Source organism: Elephas maximus, chromosome 4 (assembly GCF_024166365.1).
Source record: "Elephas maximus indicus isolate mEleMax1 chromosome 4, mEleMax1 primary haplotype, whole genome shotgun sequence".
NCBI lineage: Eukaryota > Metazoa > Chordata > Mammalia > Proboscidea > Elephantidae > Elephas > Elephas maximus.
This window is the reverse complement of record NC_064822.1, coordinates 67,493,013-67,512,954: the sequence shown is the minus strand read 5'-3', so window position 1 is coordinate 67,512,954 and position 19,942 is coordinate 67,493,013. Positions and strand designations below refer to the sequence as shown.

The following is a 19,942-nucleotide window of genomic DNA, read 5'->3' as shown; positions in this document are numbered from 1 at the left end:
TCCATGTTGCAAAAAAGTGGGACTTCATGATTGTAACAAGCTGAAAACAAATTTTCAAAACATATACAACGATATTTCTTGTGTGATCATAGTAATCTTCTGGTTATAATAGGTCAGTGTTTAAGTGTTTAACAATATACTCTGACAATATTGTAGACTAAAACAGCAATCTATACATTAAAAAAAAGGAAGAAAAATAATAGGTAGTGACAAAAGTGTAACCTTTCATAAGAGCTTCTTTAATATCCAAAACAGTGTGGCCTTATCTCATTGCCTAATTCAGAAACCATTTATTATAATGTCTCCTAAAGTTCATTAAAAGAAATCAAACTACACGCATTGCCATTGCGTTGATTCAACTCATAGTGACCCTATAGGATAGAGTAGAACTGCCCCATAGGGTTTCCAAGGAGCAGCTGGTGGATTTGAATTGTCGACCTTTTGGTTAGCAGCCCTAATTCTTAACCATTGTGTCACCAGGGCCCCCCTAAAGTTCACAGGCATTAATATATTCTCCTATGCAAAAAAAAAAAAGCATTTTCACAGTGTTATTTTAACAAAAGTCATATAAATCAACAAAAGTATAAAACATAATAAAGAATGACATTGCAATACTTTTTGGAGGATTCCGTTTTTATTAAATCAAAGATGTAAATTTACATGTTCTCCCTTGGAAACTCTATGGGGCAGTTCTACTCTGTCTTATAGGGTCGCTATGAGTCGGAATCTACTTGACGGCAGTGGGTGTGGTAGTGGGTTATCCACAGAACAAGGAAATGACCATTGACAATGTCGCCAGGGCACAGCATGAGACAAGAGTAATTTTCATCTTTTCTGTGACTTCATAGAAATTTAAATAAGTTGATTCTTACAGATATAGTTTTGTTTACTTTCACAGACATCGCCAAAATAAGCTTCTCTTGATTTGTACGATAAACAGACTTGTTCCTTTTGATGTCTGGAAAGGTCAAAGCTAAAATAGAAGAAATGTCACACTCATTGACATGAAATTCCGTAATGTGCAGATCCCAAAGAGACGAAACATAGAAATTATACATCCAAATTAAAAAATATATAATCTATATGTAATATAGTAGAATGTTTATCACTTGATGGTACAGATAAGTGAAATATTTATAAACTGAAATATTTTTGATAGATGAGAGAAACTTAAAAGTTAATTAAAATTTCAACTAAGGATAGAATTATCTAAGAGGGAGAAAAATCACGTGGATTATCACTGATTATAATACAGACAAATTAAAAATAAAATAATAAAAAGTCTGTGAATAGCAAGACTAAGTAAACTCTTCTGGTGGGGAGAAAATATTTTTAGACTCCAAAGTCTTTAGGTTCATAGTGAGGGGAATATTAAAAAAAAAAAATAAGGACTTTAGGGATATATCCACGACCTGGAAGGCAGGTTGACGTAGAATACTGTGGTTAGTGAGAAAGACATTCAACCATGATTGTAATAAAAAGTCTTTGGAGAGGGATCATGAAGAAACTGAGCTATGTCATCTGCTCCTGAAGTCCATATGCTGTACATGAAATTGGATTTAAGTTGCTTCTCTCTCACCCAGTCCGCAAATGCCCTTGAAATTATTCCCCAGACATCCTTTATTTTTGTTCCTTTGGGAAATGTAGTAATTAAATCAAGAGCAGAGAAGGCTGCATTGTGTGAAATACTTACATATCAGAGGAAATAACTGAATCATTTTCCCACAGCCATTGCTGGTCAATTCCATTATGGTAGACTCCAATCCAAAAGAAAGAGTTTAAAGAGAAGAAATGCTGGTGGTAAACAAACATATGCGAATATAACTTTTGTATTATTATCTTTTCATCAACTGCATGAAGGGACCTTTAAAAATATTCAACATCAACCATCTAGTCCACAAAATCATTAACCTTATGCTATATTTCAGGGTCTTTTTGAGATGGTAACAATATGCAGTATCAGTGTTAAACGTGGCTTTTATGGGAGATAAAGAAAATAAATAAATATGAGTAAAAAGATCATGTTGGTTTTGGGCATAAGGGAGTGTGATTTTTTAAAAGAATAGCACTTCATAGACTTCTGAGGGACTCAGTTTACCCCCTGTGTCTATCTCTTCTTCCATCAGGTACATTATAGATACAGTGATAAAGCATACTTGTTTAGTCTTTTTGTTCCTCCATCAGGAGAATTTACACAGAGGGCACCTCGCTTTATGTTGATTTACACTGTTGGAGTTGGGAAAACTCATCTTTTCACAAAGTTTTCTTAATTCTGATACACTGATCAGACAATGGCATTAGCTTTGGGTCCACAAAGGTTTGTTGCTATAGGGTCACTATGAGTCAGAATTAACTCGATGGCAATGGGTCTTTTTTTTTTTTTTCTTGGTGCTGGGCTACAACAGGTTCTTTACTCTCTAAGATAGTCCTTTAATTACTGTCTCCTTATGAAGTATCTCTTTGTATATGTTTTCATGCAGTACATTTCAAATATCTCAAAACATTTCTCCCTTGTATATAATATACAGATCCTCTGTCATATTTTGCATGTGAAAATTTATGCAAAAGATAAACTAGTGAAATCCTTCAACAATTTGTCTAGTGCTTAACTTTTTTTTTTTTTAACTCGGATAAATGAAAGCAATTCCCCAGTGTAATTCAGTTAATCAACTTCACATAGCTCACATATGATAGTTAAAGTAACAGCTTACCAGCTCCTCCTTGTTTATCTTCATGAGGCTGGAATTCTGAGATAAGCAGGCATGCTGACTCTCCCTCCAAGTCAGCTGTTCCTTGGAGAAGTAGTAACAACTGTATCTGAACCAAATCCAGTTCTTTGGACAAGAATGACAACCTTGCAAACAGAAGTACATTTTTCTTTTTTTTGTCACTGTAGTAACATTATGTTAAGACAACAAAAATGAGTAACAACAAAGGTACAAACTAGAAACGAAAATTTGTCTTTTTATTTTTATTTCAACTTGTTACTACATTTTAGATTCTTTATCCATAAGGGCCTGCTGGCACTAACGGTTAAGCACCTGACTGCTATTGTAAAGGTTGGCAGCTCGAACTCACCCAGTGGTACCACGGCAAAAAGATCTGGCAATCTGCTTCTGTTAAGATCACAGCCAAGAAAACCCTATGAAGCAGTTCTACTCTGTAACGTGCTGGGTGGCCATGAGTCAGAATTGACTAGATGGCAACTAATAACAACATGTATCATATAACAAAAGTCTTTTGGTATCTAGTCATGTAAGGATTAGTCAAACCAAATGTTTTCTTACTTCTTTGACATTGTTAGATCACCTTTATAAGCTGAAATGTCTTTACTTTTACATCGGCATTAGATCAGTTTTGACTGAAATTTTGTCCTTCCATAGCAAACACTATCTTTCCAAAATTCCTGCTCAGATTTATTAAATCTATCACCCCTACAAACCTATGGAATCTCGCATCAGTCCCTAATAAGAACTCACCTCTCTATTTTTATCTAGCAGTTAGTTACACATAAACCTCTGTCTCACCACAGGCAGTCCCTGAATTATGAGTGTTCTATTCCTAAATCTGTCGTTAAGTCATATTTGTACATAAGCTGGAACAGCTAGGTACAGTTAATATCCAACGCCAGTTAGTCAAATGTTTGTCTTTTTATATAGTATATAGTGTACCTTTCTATGCATAAAAAAATTAAAGAAACACTTCCAGATATATTAAAACATCTTTAACATAATAATACAGTAATAATAACAAAAGTGTTTTGATTCAAATTGCAAAGTAGCTCCTGTCTGTTTTTCTGAGCCATTATACGCACCTTGAATTTTTAATATAATAGGCTGTACAGGGGTTGGTTCCTAACTATGAGTTGTACTCAAGTTGGACTTTCATAATCAGGGACTGCCTGTATATTATAAGTTATTTAATGGCTTGGACCATGTCTTATTCATATTTATATCTTCTATTTTTTTTTTTATAGCACATACCGGAATACCTGGCCTATAAAAGGCTCTATGCTTGTGGAGTTGACACAAACAATGAATATCTTTGCTGCTTAAATCAGCATAAGAAATCAGGCCATAAAAAATTGCCTACCTTTTTGCTGGTCTGTGAGAGGTGTTTGTTTGGAAGATGCTACAAAAACAGTCAAATATAATAATTAGGTTTTCCTTTAAATTGAAATATTAAAAGATTATATTATATGGAGGAGTAAATCAGCAATTTTAAAGAAAGGCAGAGTTTTAAGGAACTAAAATTGTCCTGAGCCAAAAATCTTCTTACCATATTCTATGAAATAAATAATGCTCCCAAAGGGAAAACAGTGTGGAAAACTCTGTAGTTACTTACAGTTTGCAGTAAGAAAATATACTGCAATGGCTGTAACCAACAGGAGAAGGCACAGGACCCCCAGCACCCCAGAAATGACCCTCCATGGAAGAGATAAAAAATCTAGAACCAAAAGCAAAAGTAGTTGAAATAAGATCACAAGACAAAAAATAAAAATTACTTATACAGCATTTCACAGTCAAGAATGAATTCAAATACTTTTTTACTCTTGAGTCTCACAAGTCTGTGAAATATGTTTACCCACTTTTAGGCAATAATGAGATAATTGAAGTAAAAATCTAAATTTTTAACATAGGCTGTTCGCCTGAGGTAACGTAATCAAGTAATGACAGAACTGAGTCCCTAATTCACAAACTCTCCCTTCAAATCCCACTCACTTTCATCCTTCTCCACCATAAGGTAAGAAAAAAGACATAAACTGAGCAAGAAAACTATCCAAAACCAAAATGGCAATTGACTCATTTATGCACTGAGCTTTCCCCTAAGAGAAAACTGACTACATTCTAAATTAGGAGGCCAAACAAATATTATTTATTATTCTTCCTTCCCCCCTTTCCCCTCCTTTCCTTAACTCAGCTAACATGTGTTGAGGCTCAGGACGTGTTACGCAAGGATTAACCAGTAGTGGGTTGCATATATCAACTTGGCAGGAACCTCTGGGAGTGGCCTCTACCATTTCAGAAAGCTTTCCAATCTACATTAAGCCTTCATCTTTTTCCCACAAGATCATTAGGTCTGGAAAAGACACGCTTGCAGCAATCAGACCCGAGGGCTCAAAAACAAGCAATAACTTGAAATTTTAGTCACATTGATTACTAAGTATTACTACACCTACAATTTAGTTGAGGAGCCCTGGTGGCACAGTGGTCAAGCATATGGCTGCTAACCAAATGGTCAGCAGTTCGAATCCACCAGCCACTTTGGAAACCCTATTGGGTAGTTCTGCTCTGTCCTATAGGGTTATTATGAGTTGGAATTGACTCAATGGCAATGGGACTGTTTAATTATTACCTTGGCTCTTACCCCGATGTATTTCATGCTCCTAATTTAGAAGAGATATGTTCATATTTTGCTTATTTCAGAAAATACTGATATCAAGACTACAGTGTCAGCTGCATGTCACACTCTGATTCAGACCAACAACATGTTCACTTCTCACACAATGCAATTCTTGGGGCTTCAAAATAATTTATCTAAGCCTAGTTCTCCCAATAATTTTTTCTCACTTTGACTCCTATCATTCTTATCTCAAGGGAATTTCTTTCCAACTCTTTTCTCTGTTAAAATCTTATCCTTTCCTTAGAGTCTAAATCGACTCTAACATTAGCAATGATATTTCTAAACTATCTAAGTTGCCTTTTAATTTTTTTTTTCTCGTACTTGCCATTTGGTCTTTATTATAACATCCATTAAATTGATATCGAACATTTTGCTTGTATATTTTCTCTCTCTCATTAATCTTTGAAAGAAACTATATTTTTGTATCTTCCTAGTACATGGCACAATTCAGTACATAATTTTAAGCACTCTCTACCTGTTTACTGACACAATATTTTAATATACTTTACCTTTGCCACTGACATCTTCTGTTGTATTTTTCTTCTGTTTTTTACATTTGTGGTGTTTCAGCTCTTTCCTGGCTAATGACAATCCACTTGAACTAGATTTATGCTTATTATTATTTTTTCGTGTGTGCTTTGGCAGTGAGTCTGGGTTTAATGCAGCATGAATTATGGGCTTCTCATTCATCTTTATATAGGAAAAACTGTGTGGAATAAAGAATTCACATGTCAGTCAATGGTTCTGTCATTTGGGAGGTTATATTGTAACAGGAATGGGCATATTACAATAAACAGGAGTGAAACAGTGAAAAATTGGGGTTGATAAATAGCTATGCCTATTACCCTTGCTGGATGCATGTTCTCAATACTTTGGAGACCCAAAAATGGGAAGACACACCACCAAGAACTTGGAAGCAGAGAAAATAAGACAACTATTTAACCAATCATTTGCAGAAAGTCATTATTGTCTTTACCATGGAATTGTAGGATCAGTTCTAGATCTGGAATAAAGTCAATGTCTCCAAAAATTCTAAGCCAGCCTTCTCTAACATCACTGCAGTTTGCTTCTTGAAACCGAGTGATAAATATTTCTTAATATTGGCTATCAGCATCAGAGCTGGCAAAACACTGATTAGGATAAAGTCATTTATTTGTCAGAGTTCAAAATATCTGCTATTACAAGTTTTTAGAGCAAGTTGATTAAGAAAGATTACTAGATTTACGTCTGACATTTGGGATGAGCCAAGCAACGTTTTGATATTTTAGAGTCAGAAAACAAAATGCTATACCTCATGCTTATTTTTTTTATGGAAAATGTTTAAAAAATCATAGATAGTCCACAAAATTGCCTATTGGCCACGTTTTCCAAGAGTTGGGGACCTGTGAGTTAAAAGGAAACCAGAAATAGTTAAACGTACCTGAAGAAGAAGGAAATTCCAGGGACTTGTGTTAAGAATCCCGTATGCGTGAGTTGGAGGCAGGATCTGATTACACGGAGCAGAATCGGAAACTTGTAGGTCCCAGTGTAAAAAGTACTGGCTATGTAATGTTTATAATTAACTGACAACAATCTTCACTCTTTTTTTCTGTGCTTGTCCTTTTTTTTTTTTGTCCTTAGCACCCACAAGGTGGGGGATGGCATCTCATTGCTTATAACTCAGGTCACCTTATGAAAAATATTACTTGTACTTCATTTTAATCATTTGTGAATCAAAAAGAAAATATGTCTTGGATCAAATCTTCCTTTCCAATAAGTATATTTTCACTAAAGCTTTACCATATTTACCTCTGTGGAGCCATGAATTAGATTAAGTTACGCTGGTAAGAGAAATGCTCATGTCTATATCTACATTTTATATGTGGTGACAGGAAGTCACACTGATCTTGTTTATTGAAGTTTTCTTGGGACTGTGCTTCTGATCAGTTTTATGTTTTCATCTTTTTTTTTGAAAAGTGAATATTAAGGGAAATAGTAACTCTTTACATTTGTTAATTCCTGAAAACAGTCCTGAGCACATAGAAAAAAAAAAAAAAACCGTTGTTGTCAATTCCGACTCACAGTGACAGATAAAGAAGATAGATAATATTTGCTGCCATAATCTCAGCAATAAGAGAATGCCTGGTGTATAGTGTGTTGAATAAATATTTGTTGATTCATTGGAAGAATAAATGAAACAACTGCACAAATATAAATTTACTGATGGTATAAATAATGACTAAAAAAATAATGGATGATGTGAAAATATTTAATAGAAAGAACTGATTTCTTAGGGATTCAGGGAATTAACTAGTTAAGGGAGAGGTAGGAGATGGTTGTGATCCAGGCTTGGAAGTAGAAAGAAATGTATAACACTTGCAGAACACTACAGGAAGAGCAGTATGAAAAAAACAAGAGAAGCAGGGAGAAGACCCATACTCGTTGCTGTTGATTCTGACTCATAGCGACCCTACAGGACAGAATAGAACTGCCCCATAGGGTTTCGAAGGAGAGACTGGTGGAGTCCAACTACCGACCTTTTGGTTAGCAATGTAGCTCTTAACCACTGCACAATCAGGGCTCCCAGGGAGAAGACAGATTATATAAAATTATATTAAATATTTTGGCCTTTGTCATAAATTAATGGGAAGCTATTTTTTAGCAGGTGAGTGACATGGTCATATCTGCATTTCTAGATATATTCTGACCCTGTAGAGAATATATTAGAGGGGCCAAGAGTAGATGCATGGAGACTAATTAGAAGGACACTGTAATGATTTAATTAGGTGCTTGCTGTAGAGGTAAGGAGAAATGAATGGCTTCGCCCACTATGTCCTTTTTGTCTTCTTTGTTCCTATGTATTTCCAATGAATTTCCATCTTTCTACATATGTTTTTCATCTCTGAATTAGACCTCAACCCCCTCCAAAGTGGCTTTTGTCCTTAAAATCAAGTGAAGTAACTTTAATTAAGGCAACCCATGACTTACATATTGCTAGATTCAGTGACAAATTTGGAAACATTTCAGTAGGATGACTTATGTGCCCGATGGCCTAAGATGGTCCCAATTTTCTCAAGACAGCCCAGGTTTACACCTGTTTCCCCAGTGTAACTACAATATCCTCTTTCATTCTTAAAAGTGTCTGGGTTGGACAATATATCTTATGGTCATTCTAACTCTTGGCAATATTCTATTGTGTTGACATTTTTCTTTGAAATGCTCTGGCAAAAGAAAAATTACACTAGATGGAAATATGGTTCTACCTAAAAAATGAGCACCAGAAATTTTAACTACATGGCTATTTGAATTTTTCTTATTATTTTAATGTATTTAAAAAGAATTGACTGTTAAACAAAAGTATTACCAATGCAGTATGGATTTTTACAATATATGTAGAAGTAAAATGTTTGACAGTCATAGCAAAAGGTTTGGGAAGGAAGATGAAAGCACACTCTTATAACATTTTTAATACTATATGTACAATAATGGACCCTGACATTTGGCCTGAGAGAAAATATAAAGACAGAGACACTCCTCATTTCCACAGAGTTGAGAACCACAAAGCTGGAGTGGTGGCAGTACCTAACGTTCTCAGATGAAACCACACAGGAAGTCTTTGAGCTAAGGAACTCATTACAGCCACCTTGACCTACCCCTAGCCCTCTGCCCAGCAAATCCGGAGTGAAAGGCCTTTCCTGTGTGAGAGGATTTCCGAAACCCTCAGGACACCTTCTCACGTATGTGTGATGAAGGCGGCAATAACACAACTTATTAATTGTTCTTCGTGAAAAATCAAGTTCTCAGGAACAATTTAGTACTTCATTTTTTCAAGTTTTTTTTTTTTCAAAGCTGTTTCTTGATAAATAAAATAAACTTGATTATTTCCCAAGATTTCCTACACTGGCTCCAAGCCCCGTCATTAACTTTCTTAGAAACGTTTTGATTGAGATGACAAGTTTGGTATCACATAAGCCAGGATTCTAATTCTATTTGTGCCGTATAGTAATTTTATCAACTTGGTTCAGTTTAACTTCCTAAACTAATATCTCGTATGTGTAAAATAAGAATAGTAGTGCCTTTCTCAGTGGGCTCTTATAGGGATGAAAAGAGAAAACATTATGAGCTATTGCTATTGTCCTTTTGTTGTTTCCAACTCAATATCTTTTTCCTCCTTTCGCGTACTTTTCCTCTTTTTTCCATCAGGAAATATATAGTAAAAACCTCATGATTTGGCAGAATCAAGGACCACAATTGTCCAATATAAGAAATGCTATGACTCTTTTTCCCCTTTTTAGAGGCTTCCCCATTGGCTTGCTGATGTCAATGGCCCCATACTTGGAACACATTTATTTTGATTATGCCTGGCATAATACAGTAAACAACCATTCATATGCACCTTATACTTCTTTTTTTAATAAAAATGTTCTGAAGGGAGAAAGGAAAAAAAGAACATAACAGGTATTGAATAAAATGAAAAAGTCCAAATTAATGAATAAGGAATGGATGCAGAAAAGAAAAGGAACATTATAAAAAGTTTGTTTTGTTTTTTATGGTTTCATACCTTTTCTGATGTCCTGCTCTAAATCAGAGTTGCTATTTAGGAAACTTTAAATGGCTATACATTGACATTACTTCTTTTTTTTGAACATTTTATTGTGCTTTAGGTAAAGGCTTACAGAGAAAATTAGTTTCTCATTCAATCATTTATATACAAATTGTTCTGTGACATTGGTTGCAATTCCCACAATGCATCAGCACTTTCCCCATTACCATCCTGAGTTTCCCATTTCTACTCGTCTGGCTTTTCTGCCCCTTCCTGCCTTCTCATCTTTGCTTTTGGGCAGATGTTGCCCTTTTGGTCTCATATAGATGACTGGTCTAAGAAGCCCTTTCCTCACATACATTATTATTTATGTTATAGCCTGTCTATTATTGGCTGAAAGGTGATCTCAGGGAGTGGCTTCACTTCCAAGTTAGAAGGGCGTCTCAGGGCCACAGTCTCAGGGGCTGATACTACTTTTTTTTTGATTAATTTTTATTATGTTTTAAGTGAAAATTTACAAATCAGGTCAGTCTGTCACACAAAAATTTATACACACCTTGCCATATACTCCTAAATGCTCTCCCTCCTATGAGACAGCACAGTTCTTCCCTCCACTCTCTCTTCTTGTGTACATTCAGATAGCTTCTGGCCTCCTCTGCCCTCTCATCCCCCCTCTAGACAGAGATGCCAACATAGTCTCATGTGTTCTCTTAATCCAAGAAGCTCATTCTTCACCAGTGTCATTTTCCATCCCCTATTCCAGTCCAAACCCTCTCTGAAGAGTTGGCTTTGGGTATGGTTCCATTCCTGGGCTAACATAAGGTCTCGGGACCATAGCCTCCTGGGTCCCTCCAGCCCAGTCTCACCATTAAGTTTGGTCTTTTTATGAGAATGTGGGGTCTGCATCCCACTGCTCTCTTGCTCCCTCAGGGTTTCTTCTGTTGAGTTCCCTGTCAGGGCAGTCATCGGTTGTAGCCAGGCACCATCTAATTCTTCTGGTCTCAGGATGATGTATTCTCTGGTTTATGTGGTCCTTTCTGTCTCTTAGGCTTATAATTACCTTGTGTCTTTGGTGTTCTTCATTCGACCTTGCTCCAGGTGGGTTGAGACAAGTTGATGCATCTTAGAGGGCCACTTGCAAGCATTTAAGACCCCAGACGCCACTCTCCAAAGTGGGATGCATACTTTTTCTTAATAAGTTTTGCTATGCCAATTAACTTAGATGTTCCCTGAAACCATGGTCCTCAAATCCCTGTGCCTGCTACGCAGGCCTCTGAAGCATTCAGTTTATTCAGGAAACTTCTTTGCTTTTGGCTTAGTCCAGTTGTGTTGACCTCTCCTATATTGTGTATTGTCTTGCCCTTTACCTAAAATAAAACTTATCCACTACCTAACTAGTGAATACCTCTCCCCCGCCCCCCCGCCTCATAACCGTCAAAGAATATTCTCTCCTCTGTTTAAACTGTTTCTCCAGTTCTTATAATAGTGGCCTTATACAATATTTGTCCTTTTGCAACTGACTAATTTCACTCAGCATAATGTCTTCCAGATTTCTCCATGTTATGAAATATTTCATGGATTTATCGTTGTTCTTTATGGATGCGTAGTATTCTATCATTTGAATATACCATAGTTTATTTATCCATTCATCCATTGATGGGCACCTTGGTTGCTTCCATCTTTTTGCTATTGTAAACAGTGCTGCATTAAACATGGGTGTGCATGTACCTGTTCTTGTAAAGGCTCTTATTTCTCTAGGATATATTCCAAGGAATGGTATTGCTGGATAGTATGGTAGTTCTCTTTTTAGTTTCTTATGGAAGTGCCAAATCGATTTCCAAAGTGGTTGTACCATTTCACATTCCCACCAGCAGTGTATAAGTGTTCCAGTCTCTCCACAACCACTCCAACATTTATTATTATGTGTTTTTTGGATTAATGCCAACCTTGTTGCAGTGAGATGGAATCTCACTGTAGTTTTGATTTCCAGTTCTCTAATAGCTAATGATTGTGAGCCTTTCCTCATGTATCTGTCAGCAGCCTGAATGTCTTCTTTAGTGAAGTGTCTGTTCATATCCTTTGTCCATTTTTTAATTGGATTATTTGTCTTTTTGTGGTTGAGTTTTAGCAGAATCATGTAGATTTTAGAGATCAGGCACTGATCGGAAATGTCATAGCTAAAAACTTTTTCCCAGTCTGTAGATAATCTTTTTACCCTTTTGGTGAAGTCTTTGGATGAGCATAGGTGTTTGATTTTTAGGAGCTCTCAGTTATCTAGTTTTTCTTCTGCATTCTTAGTAGTGTTTTGTATACTGTTTGTGCCATGTATTAGGGCTCCTAATGTTGTCCCTATTTTTTCTTCCATGATCTTTATCATTTTAGATTTAGGTCTTTGATCCATTTTGAGCTCGTTCTTGTGCATGGAGTGAGGTATGGGTCTTGTTTCATTTTTTTGCAGATGGATATCCAGTTACGCCAGCACCATTTTTTAAAAAGACTGTCTTTTCCCCCTTTAACTGTTTTGGGGCCTTTGTCAAATATCAAGTGCTCATATGTGGATGGATTTATGTCTGGATTCTCAATTCTGTTCCATTGGTCTATGTATCTGTTGTTGTACCAGTACCAGACTGTTTTGACTACTGTGGTGGTATAATAGCTTCTAAAATCAGATAGAGCGAGGCCTCCCACTTTGTTCTTCTTTTTCAGTAATGCTTTGCTTATCCGGGGTCTCTTGGCCTTCCATATGAAATTCGTGATTTGTTTCTCCATCTCATTAAAAAACGTCATTGGAATTTGGATCAGAATTGCATTGTATCTATAGATGGCCTTTGGTAGGATAAACGTTTTTACAACGTTAAGTCTTCCTATCCATAAGCAAGATATGTTTTCCACTTATGTAGGTTTCTTTTGGTTTCTTCACTAGTGTCTTGTAGTTTTCTTCGTATAAGTCTTTTACATCTCTGGTAAGATTTATTTCTAAGTATTTTATCTTCCTGGGGGCTACTGTAAATGGTATTGATTTGGTGATTTCCTCCTGGATGTTTTTTTGTTGGCATAAAGGAATCCAACTGATTTTTTTATGTTTATCTTCTAACCTGTACAGGTTCCTCAGGACCACAATTAATTGTTCTAGAATTCCCATTCTTTGCAATGTTACCCATAATTGGTTATGATCCACACAGTCAAATGCCTTTGTATAGTCAATAAAATAGAGGTAAACATCCTTCTGGTATTCTCTGCTTTCAGCCAGAATCCGTCTGACATCAGCACTGATGTCCCTGGTTCCATGTCCTCTTCTGAAACTGGCCTGAATTTCTGGCAGTTCCTTGTCAATATACTGCTGCAGTCGTTTAAAGTCAGGAAAGGTGTGTGCCAGGGTTATATTCTTTCACCATACCTATTCAATCTGCATGCTGAGCAAATAATCCGAGAAGCTGGACTATATGAAGAAGAATGGGGCATCAGGATTGGAAGAAGACTCATTAACAACCTGTGTTATGCAGATGACACAACCTTGCTTGCTGAAAGTGAAAAGAACTTGAAGCACTTACTAATGAAGATCAAAGACCACAGCCTTCAGTATGGATTGCACCTCAACATAAAGAAAACAAAAATCCTCACATCTGGACCAATGAGCAACATCATGATAAATGGAGAAAAGATTGACTTTATCAAGGATTTCATTTTACTTGGTCCACAATCAACAGCCATGGAAGCAGCAGTCAAGAAATCAAAAGACACATTGCATTGGGTAAATCTGCTGCAAAGGACCTCTTTAAAGTGTTGAAGAGCAAAAATGTCACCCTGAAGACTAAGCTGTGCCTGACCCAAGCCATGGTATTTTCAGTTGCATCATATGCATGTGAAAGCTGGACAATGAATAAGAAAGACCAAAGAAGAATTGATGCATTTGAATTGTGGTGTTGACAAAGAATATCGAATATACCATGGGCTGCCAGAAGAACGAAAAAATCTGTCTTGGAAGCAGTACAACCAGAATGCTCCTTAGAAGCAAGGGTGGCGAGACTGTATCTTACATACTTTGGACATGTTGTCAGGAGGGATCAGTCTCTGGAGAAGGACATCATGCTTGGCAAAGTACAGGGTCAGCAGAAAAGCAGAAGACCTTCAGTGAGGTGGATTGACACAGTGGCTGCAACAATGGGCTGTAGCATAACAATGATTGTAAGGATGACGCAGGACCGGGCAGTGTTTCTTTCTGTTGTGCATAGGGTTGCTATCAGTTGGAACTGACTCGACGGCACCTAACAAGAACAACAATGTCTTCTGCCCTGATACTCTGCTGAACTCTTCTATTAGTTTCAGTAGTTTTCTTGAGGATTCTTTAGGGTTTTCTGTGTATAAGATCATGTCATCTACAAATAGAGATACTTCTACTTCTTCCTTACCAATCTGTTGCCCTTTATTTCTTTATCTAGCCTAATTGCTCTGGCTAGGACCTCCAGCACAATGTTGAATAAGAGTGGCGATAAAAGGCATCCTTGTCTGGTTCCCATTCTCAATGGGAATGCTTTCAGAATCTCTCCATTTAAGTTGATGCTGGCTGTTGACTTTGTAGAAATGCCCTTTATCATGTTGAGGAATTTTCCTTCTATTCCTATTTTGCTGAGAGTTTTTATCATGAAAGGGTGTTAAAAAAAAAAAAAAAAAAAACCCAGTGATGACTTTGTCAAATGCCTTTTCTGCATCAATTGATAAAATCATGTGGTTCTTGTCTTTTATTTTCTTTATATGGTGGATTACATTAATTGTTTTTCTAATGTTGGACCATCCCTGCATACCTGGTATAAATCCCACTTGGTCATGGTGAATTATTTTTTTGATATGTTGTTGAATTCTGTTGGCTAGAATTTTGTTGAAGATTTTGGCATCTATGTTCATGAGGGATATAGGTCCATACTTTTCTTTTTTTGTGGTGTCTTTAGCTTTTTGGTATCAGGGAAATGGTGGCTTCATAGAATGAGTTTGGTAGTATTCCGTCCCTTTCTATGCTCTGAAATACCTTTAGTAGTAGTGGTGTTCACTCTTCTCTGGAAGTTTGGTGGAACTCTGCAGTGAAGCCATCAGGGCCAGGGCTTTTTGTTGTTGTTGTTGGGAGTTTTTTATTTACCTTTTCAATCTCTTTTTTTGTTATGGGTCTATTTAGTTGTTCTACCACTGTTTGTGTTAGTTTAGGTAAGTAGTGTGTTTCTAGGAATTCATCCATTTCTTCTAGGTTATCAATTTTGTTTGAGTATAGTTTTTAATAGTAATTTGATATGATTCTTTTAATTTCAGTTGGGTCTGTTGTGATATTGCCCATCTCATTTCTTATTTACGTTATTTGTTCCCTTTCTTGTTTTTCTTTATTCAGTCTGGACAGTCGTTTATCAATTTTGTTAATTTTTCAAAGAACCAGCTTTTGATCTTGTTAACTCTTTCATTTGTTTTTCTGTTCTCTAATTCATTTAATTCTGCTCTAATTTTTATTATTTGTTTTCTTCTGGTGCCTGATGGTTTCTTTTCTTGTTCTCTTTCTAATTGTTTAAGTTGTAGGGACAGTTATTTGATTTTGTCCTTCTTTTTGTATGTGTGCATTTACTGATATAAATTGACCTCTGAGCACTGCTTTCGTTGTGTCCCAAATGTTCTGCTGGGAAGCGTTTTCTTTCTCATTGGATTCTATGAATTTCTTTATTCCCTCCTTAATGTCTTCTATAGCCCAATCTTTTTTGAGCAGAGTATTGTTCAGTTTCCAAGTATTTGATTTCTTTTCCCTGTTTGCTCTGTTATTGATTTCTACTTTTATGGCCTTACAGTCTAAGAAGATGCTTTGTAATATTTAGATGTTTTGGATTCTGCAAAGGCTTGCTTTATGACCTAATATATGTGGTCTATTCTAAAGAATGTTCCATGTGCACTAGAAAAGAAAGTATATTTTGCAGCTGTTGGGTGGAGTGTTCTATATACGTCTATGAGGTCAAGTTGGTTGATCGTGGCATTTAGATCTTCCGTGTCTTTACTGAGTTTCTTTCTGGACAGGTTCTTCCTGTCTTTCTCGGAAAGTGGTGTATTGAAGTCTCCTGCTATAATTGTGGAGGTGTCTATCTCACTTTTCAATGCCGTTAGAGTTTGTATTATGCATCTTGCAGCCCTGTCATTGGGTGCATATTTAATATGGCTATATCTTCCTGGTAAATTGTCCCTTTAATCATTATGTAGTGTCCTTTAAATCCTTTGTGGTGGATTTAAGTTTAAAGTTTATTTTGTCAGAAATTATTATTGCCACTCCTGCTTTTTGATTGTTGTTTGCTTGATTTTTTTTTTTCCCCATCCTTCACGTTTTAGTTTGTTTGTGTCCTTAAGCCTAAGGTGTATCTCTTGTAGGCAGCATATAGCTGGATTATGTTTTTTTTACCCCATCTGCAACTCTTGTCTCTTTATTGGTGCATTTAGTCCATTTACATTCAGCATAATTGTAGATTGGTATGAGTTTAGTGCTGTCCTTTTGATGCCTTTTTTGTATGTGTTGTTGATAATTTCATTTTTCCACTTACTGCTTTTTTGTGCTAAGTTTTTCTTTGTAAATTGTGTGTTCCTCTTTTTCTTTGTAGTTGAATTTGTTTTTGCTCAGTCCTTATGTTTATCTTGGTTTTTATTTTGAAGCATGGGATGGTTAGTTCTCTTTGTGGTTACCTTAATATTTACCTCTATTTTTCTCAGTGTAAACCTAACTTGTATCTTCCTATATCACCTTGATTTCCTCTCCATATGGAAGATCTGTGCCTTCTGTATTTAATCCCTCTTTATTGATTATTGTCATCTTTTACATAATGACATCAGTGATTCCCAGTTTTGAATTTTTTAAAACTTTTTTTTTAATTAATCTCATTTTATTTTTGTCATTTCCCTATCTGAGTTGATATCAGGATGCTCTGTTCTGTGTCCTTGTGTTGTGTTGATATCTGGTATATCGATTTTCTAACCAAAGAATTTCCTTTAGTAATTAGCTTTGGTTTGGTTTTTGCAAATTCTCTAAGCTTGTGTTTATCTGTAAATGACTTAATTTCGCCTTCATATTTGAGGGAGAGTTTTGCTGGATATATTATTCTTGGCTGGCAATTTTTCTCTTTCAATGCTCTATATATGTCATCCCATTGCTTTCTAGCCTGCATAGTTTCTGCCAAGTAGTCCAAACTTATAGATTCTCTTTTGTAGGTGACTTTTTGTTTACCCCTGGCTGGCTTTAAAATTTTCTGTTTATCTTTGGTTTTGGCAAGTTTGATGATAATATGTCTTGGTGGTTTTCTTTTGGGATCTACCCTAAATGGGTTTCGATGAGCATCTTGGATAGATATCCTTTCCTCTTTCACAATGTCAGGGAAGTTTTGTGCCAATAGATCTTCAACAATTCTCTCTGTATTTTCTGTTCTCTCTCCTTGTCCTAGAATTCCAATCACACACAGGTTATTCTTCTTTATAGAATCCCACATGATTCTTAGGGTTTCTTCACTTTTTAAAATTCTTTTATCTGATGTTTCTTCAAATATTTTGGTGCCAATTGCCTTATTCTCCATCTCCCCAATTCCACATTCCAATTCCTCAATTCTGCTCCTCTGACTTCCTATTGAGCTGTCTAGTTCTGTAATTTTATTGTTAATCTTTTGAATTTCTGAATGTTTCTCTATGGATTCTTGCAGCTTATTAAATTTTTCATTATGTTCTTGAATAATCTTTTTAATTTCTTCAACTGCTTTATCTGTGTGTTCCTTGGCTGTTTCTGTACATTGCCTGATTTCATTTCTGATGTCGTCCCTGATGTCTTGAAGCATTCTGTATATTAGTCTTTTGTATTCTACATCTGTCAAGTCCAGGAATATATCTTCATCCAGGAAAGATCTTGATTCTCTGTTTTGGGGGTTTGTAGAAGCAATCATGGTCCACTTCTCTATGTGATTTGATATCGACTGCTGTCTCTGAGCCATCTATGCTATTGTAATAATTTATTTTATATTTGCTCACTGAGTCTCGTTTTGTTTGGTTTCGATATACCCAGATAGGCTACTAACTTGATTGTCGAAGCATTTGAAGCACTAATGTCCTGTTACCAGATGGTTAGAGCTGTTACCAGGTATATGAACCTATGAGTCCATTCACTATTCTTGAATAGAATCAGCTCAGGTGTCATGGTCGGTCACCTAGTGTGTGGTGTAGGCTCTCACCTACTATCTTAGAGGAGTAGTGGTGATGGTCGTATGCACCAGTTTCTGGTAGTGGCAAGGGGTCACACTCCAAAGAGGGAAGGGTGCTGACAGCCTTCCCCCAAGTGCCAGTGAGGAAGGAGCATCTCTCTTCTCTAGAGTGCTCTGGTGGGTGGGCTTTGCAACTGTACCTTACTTAGGCACCCAGTGCTTATACCTGTAAAGACTGGTAGGCATCACTATCCTCAGACCCCTTTTGCGAGTGGCTAGGTGATATGGATGGAGTCTCAGCCCTCAGGTCCCTGCTGTGGGTAGGTGAGGGCTCTGTTTAACAGGTAGAGTGGTATCAGATCTCTGAAACCTACCTCTCCACTGCTCAGCTGAAACAATTACAGTCAGACCTCTAACAGAATTGCCTTTGCAGTATAATAGCCACCTGTTTCCATGTAGAGGTGAAAGCCAAAGTCTATGGATCTCTTATGATTGAACTGGAGCTGCTTCTGTTCCGATCTTCCAGTTTAGGAAAGTTGGGAATGGATTTTTCCCCTGACTGTTAATTTTCTACTTTCCCCAGGCCAGGAGAATGGGTTAGGAAAAAGCAAGGCACTTCTATCTCTGGCCCAGGGAATTAAAATATTAATGAAGCTGGCTGGGGCAGGGAGGGGAGGGATCAGACAGATAGGAGAGAGTAGCACAGTAAAATAGGAAAGTCACTTGTCTTGTGTCAAGAGGGTTATTTTATCTGAGATTCCAGAGGGGTGTGTAGACTGTGTGTGCTGGCTGGGTCCCCACTGAGATTGCCCCGGGGGTTAGGGCTGCTTCCTGTGCTTGCCTTGTCTTAGGAAGCCACTATCAGCCCTGCAGCACTTGCATCAAAGCACAGCACCAAGGGATCAGGGCTGGGGCGCTGCGCGGGCTCCGCAAGTAGTTGCTGCTTCTGCGCAGTCTCTCACTCCCTTGTCACTCAGGTTGATTTCTTAGTTCTGTGTTTGATGGTCAGGGTTTGTGGATTGTCATATATGTAATTGATTCACCTGTTTTTTCGGGTCTTTGTTGCAAGAGGGTTCAGTGGAAGCTTCTGCCTAGTTAGCCATCTTGGTCCTGCCTCTGATACTACTTTTTTAAGGCTGGAAAATGTATATGAATTTTGTAATGTGTTTTACTAATAATGAAAAGTAATAATAATTAAGGTATTACTATCACTATAGCCATGTCTCTATTTTCTTTTTAAATAAGAAAAAATATCTAAGCTTATTTATTTTATTCTTTTTCACAAAACTTTTTGTATTTTTTGGTTCTTATGAATGAAAAATATATTTATAGTGATAAAAAATTTGGTGAAAGGAAGAAAACAGTTAATTTCATATGATATGTAATATACTTGATAAATTAATACTTGATGATTTTTTGCAAATTTTAGTTCAGGATGGTAATATGCTGCTTGAGAACTAGTTATACAATGGAAATATTGTATTATCAACTGCATGTCTGATATTGTGGGGAGACACAGAGCTGTAGTGGAATGTGTTTTGACTAAGACAGGTATTCTATCCCAATTCTCACCACTTTCTGCCTATGCTGGAAAGACATTGATTTCTCTGGGTCTCAGTTTTTTCTTTCACAAAATTAGGAAATTGGAACATAGACCCTGTGTACCAATTTTGCATCTTTAAATTTGATTTTATATTGACATTTATTATTCTACTTTTAGACAGTATTTTCCAATAGAAAAAAAAAAAGAAAAGCTAGTTTTCAACCCACGTAATCTACATGAGAAATAGTCACATATTCTTGGTTCTTTAGATTTCAGGACTCA

At 36.6% G+C, this 19,942-nt stretch overlaps 1 protein-coding gene across 1 annotated transcript; it reads right to left on the bottom strand.

Annotated features, from left to right (window-relative positions):
- Nucleotides 1–626: 626 nt before the first annotated feature.
- Nucleotides 627–7,196, bottom strand: LOC126074684 (killer cell lectin-like receptor subfamily E member 1). Its single transcript, XM_049881503.1, has 7 exons — nucleotides 6,824–7,196; nucleotides 5,913–6,109; nucleotides 4,345–4,446; nucleotides 4,093–4,131; nucleotides 2,712–2,854; nucleotides 1,694–1,794; nucleotides 627–973 (listed from the first exon to the last, which is right to left on the bottom strand). The coding sequence occupies exons 2-7, from the start codon at nucleotides 6,091–6,093 to the stop codon at nucleotides 853–855; spliced, it is 687 nt and encodes a 228-aa protein (XP_049737460.1). The 5' UTR covers nucleotides 6,094–6,109; nucleotides 6,824–7,196; the 3' UTR covers nucleotides 627–852.
- Nucleotides 7,197–19,942: the final 12,746 nt, after the last annotated feature.

What these genes read in the sequence shown, in the direction of transcription:
- LOC126074684 (XM_049881503.1), bottom strand. Translation starts at nt 6,093, where the DNA reads ATGAATGAGAAGCCCATAATTCATGCTGCATTAAACCCAGACTCACTG. An exon ending in ATATTTTCTTACTGCAAACT is followed by an intron (nt 4,132 to 4,344) that starts GTAAGTAACTAC and finishes CTGTTTTTGTAG; the next exon opens with CATCTTCCAAACAAACACCT. An exon ending in AGATAAACAAGGAGGAGCTG is followed by an intron (nt 1,795 to 2,711) that starts GTAAGCTGTTAC and finishes GTTTACCACCAG; the next exon opens with CATTTCTTCTCTTTAAACTC.